Source organism: Haemaphysalis longicornis, unplaced genomic scaffold, assembly GCF_048455015.1.
Source record: "Haemaphysalis longicornis isolate Haplotype H1 unplaced genomic scaffold, Haemaphysalis longicornis Haplotype H1 scaffold_7, whole genome shotgun sequence".
Lineage (NCBI taxonomy): Eukaryota > Metazoa > Arthropoda > Arachnida > Ixodida > Ixodidae > Haemaphysalis > Haemaphysalis longicornis.
This window is the reverse complement of record NW_027526422.1, coordinates 4,475,742-4,495,713: the sequence shown is the minus strand read 5'-3', so window position 1 is coordinate 4,495,713 and position 19,972 is coordinate 4,475,742. Positions and strand designations below refer to the sequence as shown.

Genomic DNA, 19,972 nt, shown 5'->3' with positions numbered 1-19,972 from the left:
TAACTCTACATGAAAACATGCTCTGGGACATCCATACAGGGAATCTAGCTAAGAGGCTCGCTAAGATTGTCGGCATACTGACTCGTGTTTGTTCTCAGTTGCCACAGGCTGTGAAACTACTGATTTATAATTGTTTATTTCACTCTTGTATTTCGTACTGCCACCTGGGGTGGGGCGAAATTACATTCTCAAACATTTTACGGTTACATAGGTTGCAAAAAAGAGCTGTCCGTATGGCTGCGAACACTTCATATTATGCCCATACCCAGCCCCTTTTTACATCATTAAATATTGTACCTGTCACCACATTGTACAGCACGCTGCTGGAGTGTCGCTATAAGAAAGACTGTAAAAACTCCAACCGTTTTTTTACTCAACTTCCAAATTATGCAACGAGACAAGCCATACCCAACAAGAAGTAATGAACCCTGGCAAGTGCCTCGTGTGTGTACAAATTATGGACGGCAAATGCTTAGTTTCCAAATTCCAATACTACTCAACAGGTTGTATAACGAAGAGTTACCGTGACTGGCTGGTTTCTTGTATGCTTCTTTTATTGGTATATCACGTCTTGCTATTGTCACTGTAGGTAAACGGTAAAATGTATTACAGGACTGTGCACAATTTGTGGAATTTCGGCGACAAACTATGCTTTTAAGTTTTTTTTTTTTGCGTCTAGTACCAGTGCTGCTACTGCATGCTGGACCTGTAGGGGGTGCATTCCCCGTCAAGCCTATTGCTGGCTTTTTTAATGTACCCCGGGCATCATCATCTTCTTCTGCAAATGAATGGACGAGGTTGTGACAGTCTTAGATTTTTTTTTTTACAACACAATGTTTCTTAGTTTTCATTTTTTTAGAGACTAATGTACAACAGGCATGTCGACTGTGAACGACTAGTTGAATAAAAAAATTACAAAAGACAAATCTGGAAAACCAAGAGTGTCACGACCTGAACTGTTCATCAAGGAATGTAATTTAAAAAAAAAAAAAACGAAATAGACCCAGCGGTCACAAAGAAATTCCTGGAACAAGCGACAAAGGTGGCAAAAAAAAGTTGAGAAAACGGCTCCTAAAGTTGCAACATAGTTTCACTTATGAAAATTTCTGGCTTCTTTTATGTTTTATTACTTTTCCTGGCGCAGCAACTTATTACTCATACGTGCAGGTGTTCATTGCCAAAAGTTTGCATACCACAAGGATGCAAATGAGCTACTTTGAAGTTTAGTATATTATTGTTCATAACTGCACCTTTGACGGAAGGTTTTTTTTTTTTTTTCACTACTTTTGACGTTCAAGGCATCCAATATTTCTCCCAGCACAGTCAGTATGCCCTAAGCCATAGATGTATGCAATGGTATCAATATATTCCCTAAAAAATTCGCTGTTAAATGCTGCGACAGAAAGGTAAATCTTTAACGTAACTCAAACCTGTTCGCATGATTATTAGAAGTGCACGGGAAACGTTGCGCAAGAAAGGCGATATGGCTCACGCAGTGAGGTTGAGTTGGTGTGGGGGATCGAACCTGTGGGGGTTGCGGATTAACGAGCGATTTGTCTAAGGCAGTGGGCTTCTATGAGTTCGGGGATGGTGTTAAAGGGGCCGATTGAGAGGAGGTGGATCATGGAGATGTTGGGAGGAAGAAGTAGTGCTGCTCTGTATACCCTGCGCTGTAAGGCTTCCAATTTGTCAAGTTCTGCTTTTGTGAGTGACAAGTAAGGTAGAGAGTACGTGAGGCGTGATGTGAAAAGAGCTGTAACACGTTGCAATCTGCCTTTTTCGGCTGGGCCGTGGCCGCGGGCGGTGATCCGGCGGATGAGTCCTGCTATTTGTATTGCGTGTTGGCTGAGTGTTTGCATTGTAGAAGAGTTGCCTCTATTTTGCTGAAAGGTCAGTCCGAGTATGGTGAGGGTTGGCGTACGTGCTTTGCCTGGTCATTTATGTGGATTTGTATGGGGGGAGGCCAAAAGGTTTGACGCGTCAACCGTTTCTTTCCCAAGGCTAGCGAGCCCACAGCCAAACATAGCAATAACTGAGTGTGTAAACATCGCAACTCAGACTAAAAGTTGACTTCGCAAACCGCTATCGCAAGCGTGCACATCACATGTCACTTTTCGGGGTCTGGCAACAGTAGTCACACGCACCACGAAGTGTTCGGTGACCTCCGCCTTTTGAACTGCACATCTTCCCGTAATCTGGCTTGTGATCTCGGGCATTCCCATCGCGATAACGTCCGTGTTGAATACCACAGACTGAACAGAAACTTGGCCGAGCGAAGCAGCGAACACCCAATCAGGAGGGTCATTTTAGCCCGTCCCGACTGGAGGGCCAATAGCGCTTCAGCATCTATTCCTAGCTTCGTTTGTGTCGTTTCTTTTCTGCAGTTTGTGCGTTTGTGAACGAACGAAGATAAAAGAGACAAGAAGAACTAGAAAGACGATCGCTCGGCCGATCTAATGATATCAAAATGGCCGCGCCCCGTGGCACCGTTGCGGAGATACAGCGCTCCGAAAATTGCTGTTTTTCGCTCTTTTGCGCTGAAATTTTGTCACTGCACCTAGCAAAAGTATTTCTTGTATGCCACTTTGCGACGCTTTTCAGCGCATAAACTTTGCAGACGCACAGAACAGGAAACAAAAGCTGAATATGTGGCTTTCAAAAAAAAAAAATGTTTTGGTCATTTGTCTGAAGTCATTTTCCTGACGTACTACCTCGCCTAAGCAGCAAAATGAGATATTGCAGGCTGCTCTAAAAGATTTACTGTGAAAAATGACGTGCACAAACAACCCTACATGTTGCTCTCGAGGGCTGCCCCAGACAAGAACTAACAAAGCTGCACGCACACTGAGGCAACACGTGCAATACCTGGCTGGAGGAGGAAGACTTGCCGCCGCCGCTGCTGCCCTTGGCCCAGGAGGACATGCGCGAGCCCGGCCCCAGCTGGATGGTGTCCATCTCCGTCTGCTTGGTGCTGATCTGCTTGAGCTTGTTGAAGTCCACGTGCTTCTTGCTGGGCACCGTGTTCCAGCCGTCCTCGAAGCCCCCGCCACCACCCGCACGGCCACCCCCGCCCCCGCCCTTGCGGCGGTCCTCGCCCCGCTTGGGCCGCGGCAGGCTCTCCCGCATCAGCTCCTCCGTCACCTGCTCCCGCTGCGCCTCCTCGTGGATCTGGTCGATCGTCTTGGGGATGTTCTCGTCCCGCCGGGGGACCCACTTCCTCTGCACACAAAGGAGACGGCGGGCAACGCGCTCAAATACGGCGCAAGGCTCCGCATTTATTTTCACCACCTTACTGTGCACGAAGAGCTCAACACGGGCGTTTTCGCCATTTGCGCCATCTCAAAAGCAGCAAGGATCGAACCTACATACTGTATTTGCGCGATTGTAACGCGCCCCCATTTGTAACGCACGTATAAGTTCACCCAGGAAAATTTTTTTAAAAATTTACACTGACTGTACTGCGCAGATAAAAAGGCATGACATCACATACAGGAAAGGAGATTTTATTTGGTGTGCGCAGATGTGGAAGCAAAAAATGATTGTGCTTCATAAGATTTATTATCCAGCTGCTGCTCGAAATAAATTTGTAGTGGGGAACATTGAAGCTGTCCGCGATTTCAAGTAAATTGATCTCCATAATTCGAGGCGTGACAAGCTAATTGCAGAAAAAGAGTGCAACATCTGACTAAGGTTTGCGGCATGCCATTGAGGAATTAGTGCGCTGAAATTCACTCCCGTGGTCTTGACGGATTGTTTTTATTGCATTGAGTTGGGTTTCGGAAGGACTTCATGTATGTTCCGTATGGCAATGCTGCTGGCCGCTTTAAGGGGGGAGGTGGGTCTTTAGACAATTTTTTTCATTATTAGTGCCAGCTAGATGGAAATTGGCAGTCTTAAGCAGTTTTTTACACTGATTTCAAATATGTAATTGGTTTTAACTTAGCTTCATTTGTTCAAGAAATACAATACTTTGAAATTTATTTATTGAGGCATTTCTTACGGGGGTTTAGGGCAATTTCGCTTTAGCAAACTCAATTATGATTTATATGGACATAACGCCAAAGGTCTACTCTGGGGGGCTATGCTATTTTTATTCATTTAAAAGGCTTTTGCAAAGCATGAAAGAGGTGAACATTTGATATCAACAATTCGTATAAAATTGCCTCATTTTTATTAATTTTTGCTAATAGGTAAACAATGACAGAGCAATAAAAATAGCATCACCCCCTAGATAACTTCAATACGAATACAATGGTACTAGTCTTGTCATTTTAGCCTAAGAGCAACATTACAAAAACCCCCGTAAGGCAGAGCTTGGTCTTGCAAAAAAAGAAACTGAGAAAAATGCAGTTGAAGTTTCAGATCACGGTAACTTTTGCTACAGAAAAGCTACAACAATATAAATAGCATCATTTTGTAGCTCTATTCCTTACGAAGAAAAGCATACCAAGTATGTGACTGTAACACAAAAATAACTCTGGAAAGATTGACGTAAATTCACACGAATACCGTACAAACTGCAAAGGAAAATTAAATTTTCTACAGTTACACTTCAGAAACTGTATCTCCTCATTCATCTTTTCTCTCAGTGTCTTTACAGAATACAGAAAGGCACAAATACCATGTGCTGCTGTTAGTTTTGTGCTACCAATGAGACTAAAGCACAGCAGCCACCCAGAACTAGAGATTGTCCTGCAATGCATCTCAAACCTACAGCAAGGCTGTAGGTGAAATGCACTTTGGTGATCAATGCTTCAGTGATACAAATAGCATCAGCTGCTAGACCAATTCAATACAAATAAAATTATACCAAGAGTAAGATAAGGAAACACCCTGAAAGGAATAGCGTGACCTCACAAAATAAACTGTAGAGCTGCAGGTGGACTTCAATTTGGCGATGGATACCAGAGTGATACAAACAGCATCACCTGCTATATCTATTTATTGCAAATTAAATGATACCAGTCTTATCATCCTAGGTCAAAAGCCTGATAGTGAAACACTCAGTAAGGCAGAGCATGACGTCACAAAATAAGAGAAAATGAATCTTTAGTTTCTAACTTGCTACAGCATGGCCCAATATAAAAAGCGCCGTGTCACTCTGTTCCTCAAGAAGAAAAAAAAACAGTATGCGACCGCACCACAAAAATAACCAAGAAGGCTCTCTGCAAGTAATGAAAAACTTTTGTAAACAGCGCTGGAAAACTGCACTTTTTGCTGAACTTCACGTACGGCAGTTCCTACTTTGCACTTCCTTCAACGTTGATGCAAACTAAAGAAAAGCACAAACATATTGCACCGCAGACTTGTTTTTTTTTTTTTTTCCACAAATAAAACCAAAGCACAACAGCTAACTAAATCTGGACGTTTCCACGCGGCGCTTCTCGGACCAGGTTCGTACGTGACAGGCGATCTCAGCACCGCCATCTACGGCGTCTTCCATCGTGTTTTCGTACGCTTGCAGCGCGTAGTTACTTGAAGTAAAGGTCTCCAGGCATTGCGGCACGAGACAAAGACGTGACAGAATCGCAGTCACTAACGGCAGAGAAAACGCACCCAAATTGAAAATACTGCGGCGGCAAACGAGCGCCTGCAAAAACAAAACGAAAAAAAAAAAAAAAAAAAAAATGGCGGCTCAACGTCGCCGGCCAATCAAAGACGCGGAACGGGGGGCTCGACTCGAGCGCGCGTGCTCCTGCCAATCAACGTCTCCGAAACGACCTTCGGTAAATCGGCGATAACTCTCGTTCTCCTCATGCGACGCCATTTTGAGATGGCGCAAAATACGCACAAAGAAATCAGCCACAAACCGAGCCCAAGATGGCCGCCGCCAGCAGTCTGTTTCGAGTGTGGCGCGCGCGCGAAGTTCAAGCTTTTTTAGCCCGGTTTTCGGCGTTTTGCGGCTCTCGCTGCATTTTCAAAGTCGTTTTTGAGATTATTCCCGATCAAATTCAGCGGTGAAACTTTTCGAGTAGGTGCTTGAAGGTACAAAGACTTCAAAAATGTGTTTTTCCTAAAATGCGCATTTTCGCGATTTTGGACCATTCTAAGACCCGCGTCCCCCCTTAAAGCCCATTTCTCTTTTAAGCCCAATTGTAACGCACATACAAATGTTATGGCAACCTTTTACCATGGATGCGTGTTAGAATCGTGAAAATACGGCACCTGGACTCGGCAGCGCAATGCCTTACACCCCTCCTACACTGGTGTCGCGAACACGGTTGAACCGAAATGCTAATGTAAAGCTGCTCCACTGGCTTTTTTTCGACTGCGTTCAGTTCAAATGTGCTTCCAGCTCACGCGAGCCAAATGTCCGCTGCAGACAAATTCAAAGCCCCCAAGCCTTTGAGAGCAAATGTTCATATCTTCGTCCCAGTGTTTCAGAATGCAATTAACCCTGCATGCCACAAACCTCTATGTAACGAATTTCTGGACTTAACAACCTTGATGTGACGAGCTCACTGAAATGATAAGGCATTGTTTTTTGCACTTTTACTGAAGAATTGCCGGAGAATTGCACCGATTTAAAGAATACTAGCAGTACTTTATAATTAGGAGGAGGATGGTTTGTTTGCTATGCGTTTTTACCACGTTAAAAATGGCTTGGCTCAGTTTGGCTAAAAAAAAGGGGGGGAGGAGGGGCGGGGGTCCTGGTAATATTGTTATAATCGTTTGGATGCAACTCAATGGTCAAAGGCAAAGCAAGCTTCGGTTGAAGCAGGTTGAATGGTGTTACACCTAGGCTGTACAGTGGCCGACCAGGTGCGACTGCACATGATTCTGAGCGCACTAATCTCCTTTAGCAAGTACATAGGTGAATACAAGACCTTGTAGGGCCTTTAGGAGAATGTGTGGCACGCATGTATTCGTTACTTGAGCGAATATTTGCCGCTTTCCTTAAGTTATAGGGAACTTTTGAATGCGCATTCATATTTGAAATTTCGAATATTCGTACACCACGATTATTTTTGACGAAGTGGTATGAACCAAGTTAATTACATGTAGCCCACCACATGGCCGCCATACTCGTTCGTGCCCTGACAGACCACAAATCTCGTGCAGGCCGTACTCGCGTATTGCACACTCAGAGCCGACCTGCTGTGCACTTGCAGTGCGTTAAACAGCTGTCGTACCCGTTTGCGCCGCCCCCACTGGATGTGAACGTGCAGTGTGCCGCACAGCTGCCTCATTCGTTTGCCGGCCGGCCGGCTTGGCTACGCCACCAGCATATCATCTCGCGTACTTGCATCTCGTCTCATGTTGGCCATACTCGCGCCCTGTGTACTCGTAGAGCCAACCGAGAGCCTGCTCCTGCTGTCTCTACCATGAAACCACTAACTGAGCAACTGCCATACTAGCCCGCTAACAGCACATCAGCTCGCATGAACTGGCCCTGGCTCTCTTACTTCGCTGTCTTGGCAACCCAGAGCAAGTGCTGGAAAGCAACTATTCATGCAGGGGCCACGAATTACACTGCTCACTTGCGCGATGCGACATGTAAAAGGGCCACTGAGGAGCCAACGCCCCATCCAGCATCTCCCCAGTTGTGGCTACACTCCACTCCGAAAGGCACACTGCTGGCTGGTGTATCGCGTTTTCAAACGACCTTAATAAAAAGGCTGAGCGTGTGTGGAGTTCACACTTGGGACAGGTAAATTTTCATAGCAAGTTGGCCCTTGAAGTACTTTTTGATGTCACTTTGCGACGGATTTTGGCGACAAAACTTTGCAAACTCGCAGAATACAAAACATAGAAGCCAAATCTGCACGCAAGCCGCTCCGTGCGGATCCACCCACCATGCGCAAGTCCATGACATCCTGGAGCATGAAGATCACCCGGAGCGAGACCTCCCGCTTCTTGACGATCTGGTCCATCTTGCGGAAGTACTCGTCCAGCTGCAATTTGGGATTCACCTTACCCCCCTGCTGCTGGGCCACGGCCAGGGCAGGAAGGGGCAGTGCAGGACAAGGTTAGGACAACAGAACAAAACCATGCGGTCAAGCTGGCATGCACTCCGAGCAGAATGCCTTCCATCACATAGGCAACAGCCCTTTTTGTCAAATTACAGGCAGGTCAACTTGCACATCCAGTGTCTCATTTCTCTTGAGGGAGTTACGGTATTTACAAAGAGGAGACTGATTTTAGACACATCCTGCGTTTTCTTGTCAAAACAAACCAAGATTACAAATGTGCCCTTCCTTTTAGCATACGTAAATTATCGTTAACTGTCGCTTTTTTGTAAAAGCAGCAACCCATCCTGCGTTTTCTTGACAAAACAAACCAAGATTACAAATGTGCCCTTCCTTTTAGCATACGTAAATTATCGTTAACTGTCGCTTTTTTGTAAAAGCAGCAACCCATCCTGCGTTTTCTTGACAAAACAAACCAAGATTACAAATGTGCCCTTCCTTTTAGCATACGTAAATTATCGTTAACTGTCGCTTTTTTGTAAAAGCAGCAACCCATCCTGCGTTTTCTTGACAAAACAAACCAAGATTACAAATGTGCCCTTCCTTTTAGCATACGTAAATTATCGTTAACTGTCGCTTTTTTATAAAAGCAGCAACCCATCCTGCGTTTTCTTGACAAAACAAACCAAGATTACAAATGTGCCCTTCCTTTTAGCATACGTAAATTATCGTTAACTGTCGCTTTTTTATAAAAGCAGCAACCCATCCTGCGTTTTCTTGACAAAACAAACCAAGATTACAAATGTGCCCTTCCTTTTAGCATACGTAAATTATCGTTAACTGTCGCTTTTTTGTAAAAGCAGCAACCCATCCTGCGTTTTCTTGACAAAACAAACCAAGATTACAAATGTGCCCTTCCTTTTAGCATACGTAAATTATCGTTAACTGTCGCTTTTTTGTAAAAGCAGCAACCCATCCTGCGTTTTCTTAACAAAACAAACCAAGATTACAAATGTGCCCTTCCTTTTAGCATACGTAAATTATCGTTAACTGTCGCTTTTTTGTAAAAGCAGCAACCCATCCTGCGTTTTCTTAACAAAACAAACCAAGATTACAAATGTGCCCTTCCTTTTAGCATACGTAAATTATCGTTAACTGTCGCTTTTTTGTAAAAGCAGCAACCCATCCTGCGTTTTCTTGACAAAACAAACCAAGATTACAAATGTGCCCTTCCTTTTAGCATACGTAAATTATCGTTAACTGTCGCTTTTTTATAAAAGCAGCAACCCATCCTGCGTTTTCTTGACAAAACAAACCAAGATTACAAATGTGCCCTTCCTTTTAGCATACGTAAATTATCATTAACTGTTGCTTTTTTGTAAAAGCAGCAACCCATCCTGCGTTTTCTTGTCAAAACAAACCAAGATTACAAATGTGCCCTTCCTTTTAGCATACGTAAATTATCGTTAACTGTCGCTTTTTTGTAAAAGCAGCAACCCATCCTGCGTTTTCTTGTCAAAACAAACCAAGATTACAAATGTGCCCTTCCTTTTAGCATACGTAAATTATCGTTAACTGTCGCTTTTTTGTAAAAGCAGCAACCCATCCTGCGTTTTCTTGTCAAAACAAACCAAGATTACAAATGTGCTCTTCCTTTTAGCATACGTAAATTATCGTTAACTGTCGCTTTTTTGTAAAAGCAGCAAAAGGAAATACATTGCACTACATCTTTATTCAGAAGCTAGATATCACAAAGAAAAAACAAAACAATTTTAAGAGCAATGTTCATAACGATTGTGTAATTTTACGGAAATTAAAGGTTGGTGCTCAACTCCTAAAATTACACTCCTACAACTGTGTGCTTGGCACATTTTTCTTGTCAACATAGCCGGAGATCTGAGATACTGCCCACACAAAAGCCAAAATCAAAATGCAAGTGCACACAAAATGCATGCACATAACTAGCCGCCCATACCTATTTACATGCCATGCACCATTTTGTACGGACAGCGATGTTGCCCGACAGTGGTTGTGCTGTCAAGCCATTACTTCGAGGCAATGAGCTTGAGTAGAAAATGATGCTTCGGGACTATGCAGGGGTTCACACGAGTTCACCTTGTGGGCGGGGCCTGATAAGCAGCTCCAATAAGAAAGGGCACCCCAACGGCGCAATTTTCAAAGCTTCCAGAACAGCGAGTCTTTCTGGGCCCTATACAGATTTGATGGCCGCTTTCACTAGTAGCGTGGATTTCGGTACACACTATCAGCTCATGTCCCGCATGTGCAACTTTGCACAAGTTTTGTTCTGGCAACAGGTAGCAACGTGCAGTTCTAAGTTATCTTCATTGGTTCGTGGCTGCTGCTAGTGCAGCATTTTCACAAGCACAGGGGAGAGACAGCTGAAACAGATTTAGAGCAGTTCGTGGAGCAGCAAAATCTAGAATTGGGAGCAGATAATGAGGTCATTTTAGAGACCTAAAAGAACAAATTTGCAGCAACCCAAAGAAGGGGGGTACGTATTTTACAAAGTATCACAAGGTACGAACTGCAGTACCTTCTTACAAACTCCTTAACTTTTATTGAGGTTGTATACAGAGACAATGTAGATAGCCATTAAAATTAACAAATTAAAAAACACTACCACCGTAAGGTGTTTACATTATCATTTGGCCCAGTGATGTTCCATACGGGAAGACAAATTCCCATTTCTAGGTTCAGAAATTCTTTTTTAGAATCCCCCCCGGGTTGTTCATGGAAATTTCCCTGCATTTCCTTTTTGCAGCTGATAGATCTTCATGTGGGTTTCTGTTTGGTTTTGGGCGATAGCCAATGCCAGCTACATTTGGCCGATCTAACGATATCAAAATGGCCGCGCCCGGTGGCACCGTTGCGGAGATACAGCGCTCCGAAAATTGCCGTTTTTTAGTTTGTCACCGCGCCTGGCAAAACTATTTATTATCCCACTTTGCAACGCTTTTCAGCATAAAAACTTTGCAGATGCACAGAATAGGAAACATAGAAGCCGAATATGTGGGTTTCAAAAAAACGATGTTTTGGTCATTTTTTGGAAGTTGAAAGCAGCGTCCCTCCTTAAAGGCCAACTGCACTCAAAATTTTGACTTCTTGAAAACCCTATTTCTGTATAGTCTGCTTAAAAAGAAAGCAACCTGCAAAATACCACAGCTGAAATACGCACGTGGACGCCGCAAGCGGCCAGCAAAAATCGGCGATTTTGAAACCGAAACCGAGAAGAGCGCGGCCATTGCAGTGACGTTGCAGCCGTCCAGCGAGCGGCCGGACGGTCACCAGTTCGAGAGAATGTCTGCGCGCAAGCTCTACGCGCGCACGGGGCAGCAGAGCTCGACCGGTTCTCCCGCTGCGTGGCTGGCCAGAGGAAGAAGCCACCGTCGGCTGGAACGTCACAGGCGCGTCATGGCTGTTTACGCGATCCGCCGGCAGGTGCAGAGTGGTCTGCGGCGGAGCTTTTTTAAGGGCTTCTGACTGATTAACGAGGCGTTTGACGGGGCTACCACTTGTGTCGCAGCTTATTTGGGGGTACTTACTACGCATTAAAAATAAATTTGGCCGAGGTGAAATTTGAGTGCAGTTGGCCTTTAAGCGGCCTGTAAAAGGTGCACCCCTGCACGTACGGTCTTCTTGTGGGGAAGCAACCTTTAGTAACAAAGAGTACGTTTTATAGTAACAAAGAGTTTCGGGTTTTATATTTTAACATGACAGTGTAGTATGCCGAAATACGAAATGGGCATTGCCCGGGCGAGAAACCTTACAGATCGGTAGAAAAACAGCTCATCACCAAAGATCTGTTCTGGAGAAGTTTTGAAGAATAAGTTCTATCGGAAGTACTTTGCTTTGATTTCTGGTCTGCACGTAGAAAACAGCTGCCACGCGACAATTCAACCTATGCAGTGCTGCACTTGCACACCTGTATCGCTTTTGGGCAGGCAGCGGACAGCATGCATCTTTCCCAAAAGCACCACTGTCCTCCGCAGCTGGGGGAACGGACCAACAAGCAAGTTTGGAGGGAGCGCAGTCGACAGGAAGTGCACGTGCAGGACAATAGTGCAAGAAATGTAGGCCAAAGGGACCCGCGCCACGCAGTGCAGATGCTGTGACCAAGGGTCGCCATAGGCCCCAGTCATGTGCCACGCCATGACTCGCAGTCCCCCCACAGAACCGCCGATTGGCAGTGGGGATCCCGGGTGGGCAGGCAGGACGCCCGCGAGCACCCTGGGACCGCTGGGGGGACGGCTCATGGGGCGTGGCGTTCCCCCATCGTTATACTCGCCGTACCTGTGCCCCTTTGGAGGCGGCTGAGTCGAGCTCCTTGCCGATTGTGATGAGCAGCTTGCAGAGGCACTCGATGGAGTCCTCGTCATTGGAGTTGATCAGGCGGCGCAGGCAGTCGAACATGATGGGGGCCGTGAGCATGTTGAGGTTGTAGAGCTCGCCGATGAAGCGGATATTGCCCAGCGAGCGGCGCTTGGACTTCTTCTCATCGTCGAGCAGCTCCTCGTTGAGGCGGGCCCGCTCCTCCTCGGTCGCGGCCGCCTCGATCTTGGCGAGCCGCTCGGCCTTGCGGATGTCATCGCCGGTGTCCTTCTCAAACTCCTTCTGGCACTTGAGCAGCAGCAGCTTGCGGAAGTTGACCATGCGCCCCTCGGGGTCGTTGGCCATGGGCACCTCGAACATGGCCAGGTGCTTGCACATGTTGGCGTAGGGCACGCTGAAGTTGGGCTCGTCCAGGGCCTTCTCGAACACGAGGTCGATGACCCGGTTCAGCCGCTCCTCCGAGTTGATCTCCAGGTTGCGCACCTGCTCCACGAGCGCCTGGAACTTCTGCGGCGTCAGCTTGTTCAGGATGCCCCGCACCCGGCGGTACAGGTCCTCCGAGGCCGCCTCCTCAGCCGCCGCGTCGGTGGGCGCCTTGTGCGAGGGCTTCCACGCGTTCTGGGCCGCGTGCAGCTTCACATCCTGGTTCAGCGAGCTGGACAGGGTGATCACCTTCTTGGGCTTGTCGCCCCCGCCGCGGCCGGGCTGGCTCTGCCTGCGGCCGGGGCCCCCGCCGCCACCCCCGCCGCCCCCGGGGGGCGGGCGGGCCACGCCGTTGCGTGCGTACGGGGGCATGAACAAGTGCTCGGGGTGGGCACTGCGGCCCCCCATGGGGCCCAGTGAGGACGGCGGGGGCTGCGCGTACGCTCCCCCACCGCCGCCGCCCCGGGGAAGCTCCGGGAGCTTGTGCTGCATCGCCTGAAACGGGGAGGCAGCACCGTGTGGGGAGCGCGTCGCACCTCGCCTTGCCTGCAGGCTCAATGTCACAAGTGCTTTAGAGAAACTGCAAATATGCACAGGGAAGGTAGCTCTGCCTTACCACAGCTATCTGCGTCAATGTAAAGCTAGCTCAATGAAGTTGCAGGCACTTTGCTTAGGTCACCAACAACACAATAAGTGCCTGAATGTGTCTGCGTGCGCATAATAAGCACACTTTCTGCTCCACGCTACTTAGATATGCAAGGCTGGCATGCACCGAGGCCCCTAGAACAAATAGCGTTTTAGCATAGCGGTACCGTCCGCTAACACTACGGCGGCCGGTAGCGGGGCCCGACTGGGCAGGCGCACATTCGTTCCGGTAGGGTGGATTAGTTCCGGGGGCCGGCCTTCCCCATGCCCGCGCATTTGCTCTGCTGAGGAGCAACGTCCTCGCCTGCACAGTCGGCCCCGGTAACCTGCCGCCGCAGCATGAGCCTCCGGTAGCCGCTATGCTAAAACTCTCCAATAACAACTGTCAAGTCACCTCTAAAGGCAGGCTACTCATTTTTGACAGAATGCCTCGATGACAATGTGAATTTTAAAAATGTGCTTCACCATGCTGTACCAAGCGCTATGAAAATCACGTGCAGTGTTAACTGCACACAGTCAGTCACGTGCACGCGCTAACCAATACCTGATAACTACTCAAAGTATTTCAGCCCCACGGCATATAGGTACCATGTACAGTATGGCAGGCAGCAAAGCCATAGAGCAGACTTTTGCTCGCAAAATTGCCACTTCAATACCTGTTGCACGGGCACTTGCAACGGCCGTTAACGCAAACCGCAGTTGAATGCTGTAATGGCAGTAGGAATTGAACGGTTGTGGTTGTGCTTACACGGCACTTTCCATGTTCAGTTCCGCATGAATGATTTATTACGACTTAAATTTTACTCCAGAAAATTTTTTTCTCTATTTTCTGTGCTGCATGCTGCACAGTATACAGTTATAACCCGCGAAGCCACCGAAACCCAAATTATTTCGTGAAATCGGGACTTGATTTTAGTTGATTCAATAAACTCGATGTCTTAAAAGAGGCACATCTCAGCAGCTACCATGACATTAAAATTTCGGTGGCTGTGGCTCTCGCCTGCCGATAATTTAACATCGCGGGTCGTAATTCTCCACAATTCCCAAGGTCTGCTACAGTGAAAACAACAAAACACCCGGGGTTCTGGGGGAAGCGAATTGATGTTCTGGCACATAAGCCGGCAATGTTCACCTGCATGTGCTTCGTAGCACGCAGGCGCATTCAACGCGTCCTCGGTTCTTTCGCGAGCCCCAGCAAAGCGCCTGAGCAGGTCTATCGACTTGCTCATCCCGTCCTGGAGCGGGAATGTGAGCTTCATTGATTGATTGTAGGGTTTAATGCGCCGACGCAACGCAGGCGATGAGGCGCACCGTAGTGGAGGGCTCCGGATTAATTTTGACCACCTGGGGATTTTTACCGTGCGCCGAAATCTCGTACACACGGGCGTTTTTGCTTTTCGCCTCTATCAGAAAAGCGGCCGCGGAGGCCGGGAATCGAACCCGCGACCTTGTGCTCAGCAGCGCAACGCCTTAGCCACTGAGCCACCGCGGCGGGTTGGGGATGGGAGCTTCAGCTGTTTCTGAATCGTCAGCATCCCCGGCCATGTCTGGTGCACTGGAAACTAACCGTACGATTTCTTCATCGCTGCTCAGAACCGCCACCACTGCTGGCACCATCTAGTGCCACTGATTGGAAACTGGGACTGCTGAGTTTGTCTCGTAGGGCTTCATAAAAATGGAAGTAGATGCCACGTGGTTTTTTTTTTTTCTGACACGGCTCAACTCTTGTGGGATTTTGACCAAACACATTCAAAATTGCCTTTTTAGAATGTGTGTTTCTGAAAATCCTTCAACAAAACAGGGATGGCACTGCATCTATTTTGTTAGTTCAGTCATAAAGCCTGTATAGGCACCGGCAGGGGAGTTCGTTAGACCAGGAAATTCATAAGATCTGGTTTTGTAAGATTAAGTTTTGACTGCATTTCTTTTACTCTTCGCAAGAACTTTTCGTAATTGTACAGGAGAACCTTGCCTAGCTGATCCAATTCTATCCACGCGTTGCAAATAATTGCATCTGCTGTGGTTTCGATGTGCTGAAGCGTCCCATTCCATGATGCATCGCTTGCGCTAACCGTAGCACCACTGTCCTGCCATAAGTTAATTAGCAATTGTGTCAGCGATGGTGTCCGCACGTTCTTGTTGGGGGTTGCCATCTTGCTCATCTGACAACGGAAGGGAAGGAATGGACACCAGCGAGCTCCGTCCGGTTTCCAACGACCCCCACGCTGCCGTCTCACTCCGCTAAACGGCCGCTGAAGCACCCATGAAACAGGGGTATGAAGCTATAACAATGCACCACACGTAGTCGGGCTGACTTGAGCCTTCCCCTCCTCATCATTCCCACAGATGCTGCACCACACGCACAGAGGGGGGCAGCAGGACTCACGGTGTCCTTGATGACGTCCAAGTTGGGCAGGCCGAAGGGCTTCTTGAGGGACATGGGCTCTCCCTGGAGCATGAGCAGGAACTGCCGGTCGTACGTTTTGCGCCCCTCGGGGTTCAGCGGGCTCCACTGGTCCTCGCGGTAGGTGTACTTCAGCCCAGGAAGCAGCCGGGCGTCGCCACTCTCCTTGCTCTTCTCCCCCTCCTCCTCACCTTCCTCCTCCCCGCCTTCCTCGTCGTTCTTCCCCACAGCCTCCTCCTCCTCCTCCTCCTCCTCAGCCTCATCCTCCCCTGCAGCCACGGGGCCAGAGTCCTCAGTGGCCGCCACGGTAGTCTCTGCAGCGTCGACAGCCACAGGAGCGGAGGCAGGGGCCACGGCAGCCAGCTCGCGAGACACTCTCAGGTTCTCCTCGTTCTTCATCTTCACAGCCTGCACAGTGTCAAACGGGACGAGTCAAACAAAAACTGCCAGGAGAGAAAAGTGGACATCATAAGCCGCAGCACCTGCACGTCGCTTAAGCGCCGCTAATCATCCCTGCCCTTGTGGTTGTGATTGCAATCTTTGGGGTGCCACCAAAAAGTGGGGCTAACAAGACAATGCTGTCGCCAACAGAGCATCATGTTGGGCGGCACACCTGTGCCACATTAGGAGTTACAGCAGAGCGTGAAACCGGCCCTGGTACAGTACCTGGTAGCTGACAGGCATAACTGCACTTGCGCAGAAGCAGCAAAACTGGACATGCGTAGGTGCACACCGACGCTCCGCTCTGCCACAACTACCTGCCCCACCCACCTGCTGGTGCTGCTCGTCCTCTGCGGCTGGCTCGGGCAGAGCTGGGGGGGCCCCCTCCTCTGGTGCAGTGGCCTCCAGGGGGGCCTCCACCGGGGGTGCGGGGCTCAGCCTCGCCGGGGGGCTGGGTGTCCGGGCCTCGGGAGCCGTGCTGCTCGCCTGCTGCGCACCACTCGCCTGCACAGCAGGGAGAGAAGGCTGCTCTACAGGGCTGCCCTTGGGGCAGCGACAGTGCTGCGGACAAAAAGCACTGTTCAGGCCCCTTCGCGACCCCAAGCGGGTTCTGAGAATGGCCAAGACAACTCGTGAAGCCGAAAGAACCAGACAGACATGGCCAGGCCATTTACGATTAATACACAGATGCGCATGCACGCACACTGCAGCATGTGGGCTAGATTTATTACTATTTTTTTTTCCAAGCTCAAAATTGAAGGGTTTAACTCTTTCGGGACCGCCCGAAAAAGTGATGAAAAAGTGGGGTCTCGCTACAAATTTTTTATTACATAAAGCAAAGGCACCATCCTGCCTTAGCATATACCAAAATGCAGCTAATTATATGTTCTTTGACATACAATATTAAGTTTTACTTCAACACTGACGATAGAACCATGAAAAAATCTTAAAGTAAGAACTTTGTAAAAAAACTACAGAAAAAGATAGAAAAAAGCGTAAATATAAAAATATTAAAAAAGAATAAAATTTCAGGATATACAAAATCTAACACAGTGCTTTGTTTCTTCATCGCGAAAGTTTGATGCGGCTAGGTGTAACTGGTTTTTTGTTTTGTGCGTGATCTCTTTGGCACTAGGGCCATGGCTACGTGGTCGCCCAGGTACACGCCGGGATTTCGTCTCGGCGAAAACTTGATCCCTTTCTGAGATGGTGGCAGGAGATCACCACCATAGGTAGTTAACACCCCAGCGAACAAATATAAACCAGCCAGAACATATTTCAAGCGCACATACCTACTCCAGAGACAATTGAAACCGAAACCAACACCCACCTTTGAGCGCGATTTGATGTTCCAGGCTGATCGACACCTGAATCCTCACTCGAGCTGAAATCCGATCTCTAAAGCCGCATTCCGACCCTTCACTGCCACTCTCATCGCGCTCGCGCGAGTATGTCGCCATGTTTGTTTACTTTCGAAACCACTGCCCGTCAGAATAAAATATCTGCTGCGTTGCCACCTGGCGATAAAAGCGATAAAAAAAGAAACTTCACAAAAGAGAAAACTATAGTTTTCAAACTATCTCCTAGATGTCGCTAGGTGTTCCATCGAGCGAAAATTTGTATTCTGCAGGCTCGTGAAACCATCGATCATATGTGATCGATGGCCTATGGAGCGGTCCCGAAAGAGTTAATGTGGATCATGCTCGACACCCTACTCCTCCTGATAACCAGCCGCAGCACCCAGGGCCTCGACTCTTACAGTGGCCACCTCAGCACCGTGGCAATTTGTTTGTCAAAAGTTCCAGCTCAGCAGCACAGTGCCCCACAAGCCACTGAGCCTCAGCGGCAGGCCCTGGGCTAGCTGTTGGGCCAGGGCCCTTCTCGAGCATCCTTTGCATGGTGCAAAGGACAAAATGGCCTCCGGTATGCTGCAGTTGCAAGCTCCGCTCTTGTCCAAAAGGCGGCTTTTCTGTCGCGAGTGCACATTTTTGAATTAGAGAAGACTGGAACTGAACAAAGTTCAGCCCATCTCAATCCAATGAATTAAAGGGGTGCGAAAGAGCTTTTCAAAAAAATTTTGTTGGGGGGCAATACATTAAAGTTTTATTTACGCTGAACCCGAAAAACATGTCCATTTCATGTGTAAATACACCCAAACCACCTTTTTCGCCAGAACAAATGACCCCTGCTCCAGGCACGACAAGAGCCCTGGCTGCCTTTCGAGATTGGCTGGTGGCAGATAACATCGTATCCGGAAATGCCAGCAATGCAGTGACCGCTCAGCCAGGGGTCACCATTTTGTTACCGTTACATACGGGCCAGAAGATCTTCTGGGGAATGGAAGACGCACACAATCTAGGGGAGCCTGAGGGAAGCATAAACGCAACAAGTTCGCCTGCGATGAGGTTTAGAAAGGGGTTTTCCCCCAACAACTGGCGGCCAACTTCGGCTTCTTGGAAACTGTATCGCCACTTTCACTGTTCCTAGTAGAATTTTTCAACACACCATTAACCCCTTTCTCGCGAGGGCAAGTGTTTTTACAATCGGGCAGGTGGCAACAAGCTGTGTGCAGCGGCCTGGTAATTTTTGGGAGGCCCTTAAAGAATTTCAGATTAACATTTTCACCGTCTATAGATATCTGAAAAAGTGATGAGGTATTGCGCTACCACGGCTTTGTTGCAGTCCCCACGCCGGCCTGCAACAGGTATGAGCTTGTTACTGATGCTGAAATTCTTTGGACTCAAAGTCACCATAGCCCACACGTCGTACCGGACATCCTCCCAAGCAAGCAAGAAGTTATTTCGGCACATGTTCCCGGACAGAGAAGTGACAAAGGCGTTTTCGTGCGGTGAAGAGAAATGAGCCGACGTGACACGTCATGGTCTCGGGCTTTTCTTTCTCTCAGCCTTCCAGCGAAAAGTGGAATCTTACTTTTTGATGAGTAGGCAAATGATTGCAAAGTAAGCAAATGGATGTGCACGTGAGGTGTTGGTACTCCACTCAAGAACCTTCGCAAGGGGTGGCTCAAGGGTGCTCAGCTACTTTTCATGAATGTCATCAGCTGTAGAATGCCCCTCAAAACACAGAGGTATAATACCTTAAAGGGTCACTGACACAACAATTTTGCATCTTGCTTTTTTTTGTTGCGATAAGTAGCTAGTGACCTACTTGTAACCTGTAGAAACCTCATTTGCTTCAGCGTGCGACGGTTGTTTAATAAGAGGCATTTTATGCGGCCAGTAGTAGTTTCGATTTCAGCTGGTACAGCGAAACGATGGATTTTGTGTGAAGCTGACCACGTGACCGTCACAGGAATATCGCAGAGCAGAGCTGCCGTAGCACTGTCGAATCCACATCGCCGGCAGTTTCTGTGAATGCCCCCACGTACTAATCTCGTGAGCTGCTTAATTAAAAAGCGACCATGGACTTGACGCAGGCGCTGCGAGTGCAAATGCTACCGCGGCTAAAGAACGACGCGAGACACTCGAGACAGTGGGTGGCAAGATGCACTGGGAGCAGCCGGCCGGTCTGCCTACAGATGTGTTCGGCTTAGCACTGCGGCGGATATTCGATTGCCGCTCTCGTAAGCAGTGCAGATGACAATTTTTAATGCAACCCGCCATCGCATCACTAACTCCTTTTCATATAAGCTGCCATGGTTGGGACTTGGCAGCGGTAACAAGCTATCACTCGCACTACCTGCGCCGGCCTGGGCCACTTCGCGGCCGTGGCCGCCACCTGCAAAGCGACCGTGCGGCTCGCTTAGTGGGCTTTTCGTGTCTCCGGCGCGTTTTCACAT

The 19,972-nt window shown here is 48.2% G+C and overlaps 1 protein-coding gene across 14 annotated transcripts in view; it reads right to left on the bottom strand.

Annotated features, from left to right (window-relative positions):
• Positions 1-19,972, bottom strand: part of LOC144144338 (eukaryotic translation initiation factor 4 gamma 1-like) — a 123,238-nt gene that overhangs the window by 10,136 nt on the left and 93,130 nt on the right. For 12 of the 14 annotated variants that reach the window (XM_077675750.1, XM_077675751.1, XM_077675746.1 and 9 more), the window contains exons 11-15: positions 16,504-16,677; positions 15,715-16,140; positions 12,222-13,178; positions 7,797-7,928; positions 2,866-3,219 (exon numbers count right to left, since the gene is read on the bottom strand). In XM_077675750.1, the coding sequence (XP_077531876.1) occupies positions 2,866-3,219; positions 7,797-7,928; positions 12,222-13,178; positions 15,715-16,140; positions 16,504-16,677 (2,043 nt within the window). The remainder of the gene's footprint in view (positions 1-2,865; positions 3,220-7,796; positions 7,929-12,221; positions 13,179-15,714; positions 16,141-16,503; positions 16,678-19,972) is intronic. The other 2 variants (XM_077675742.1, XM_077675739.1) reach the window with 2 other exon arrangements.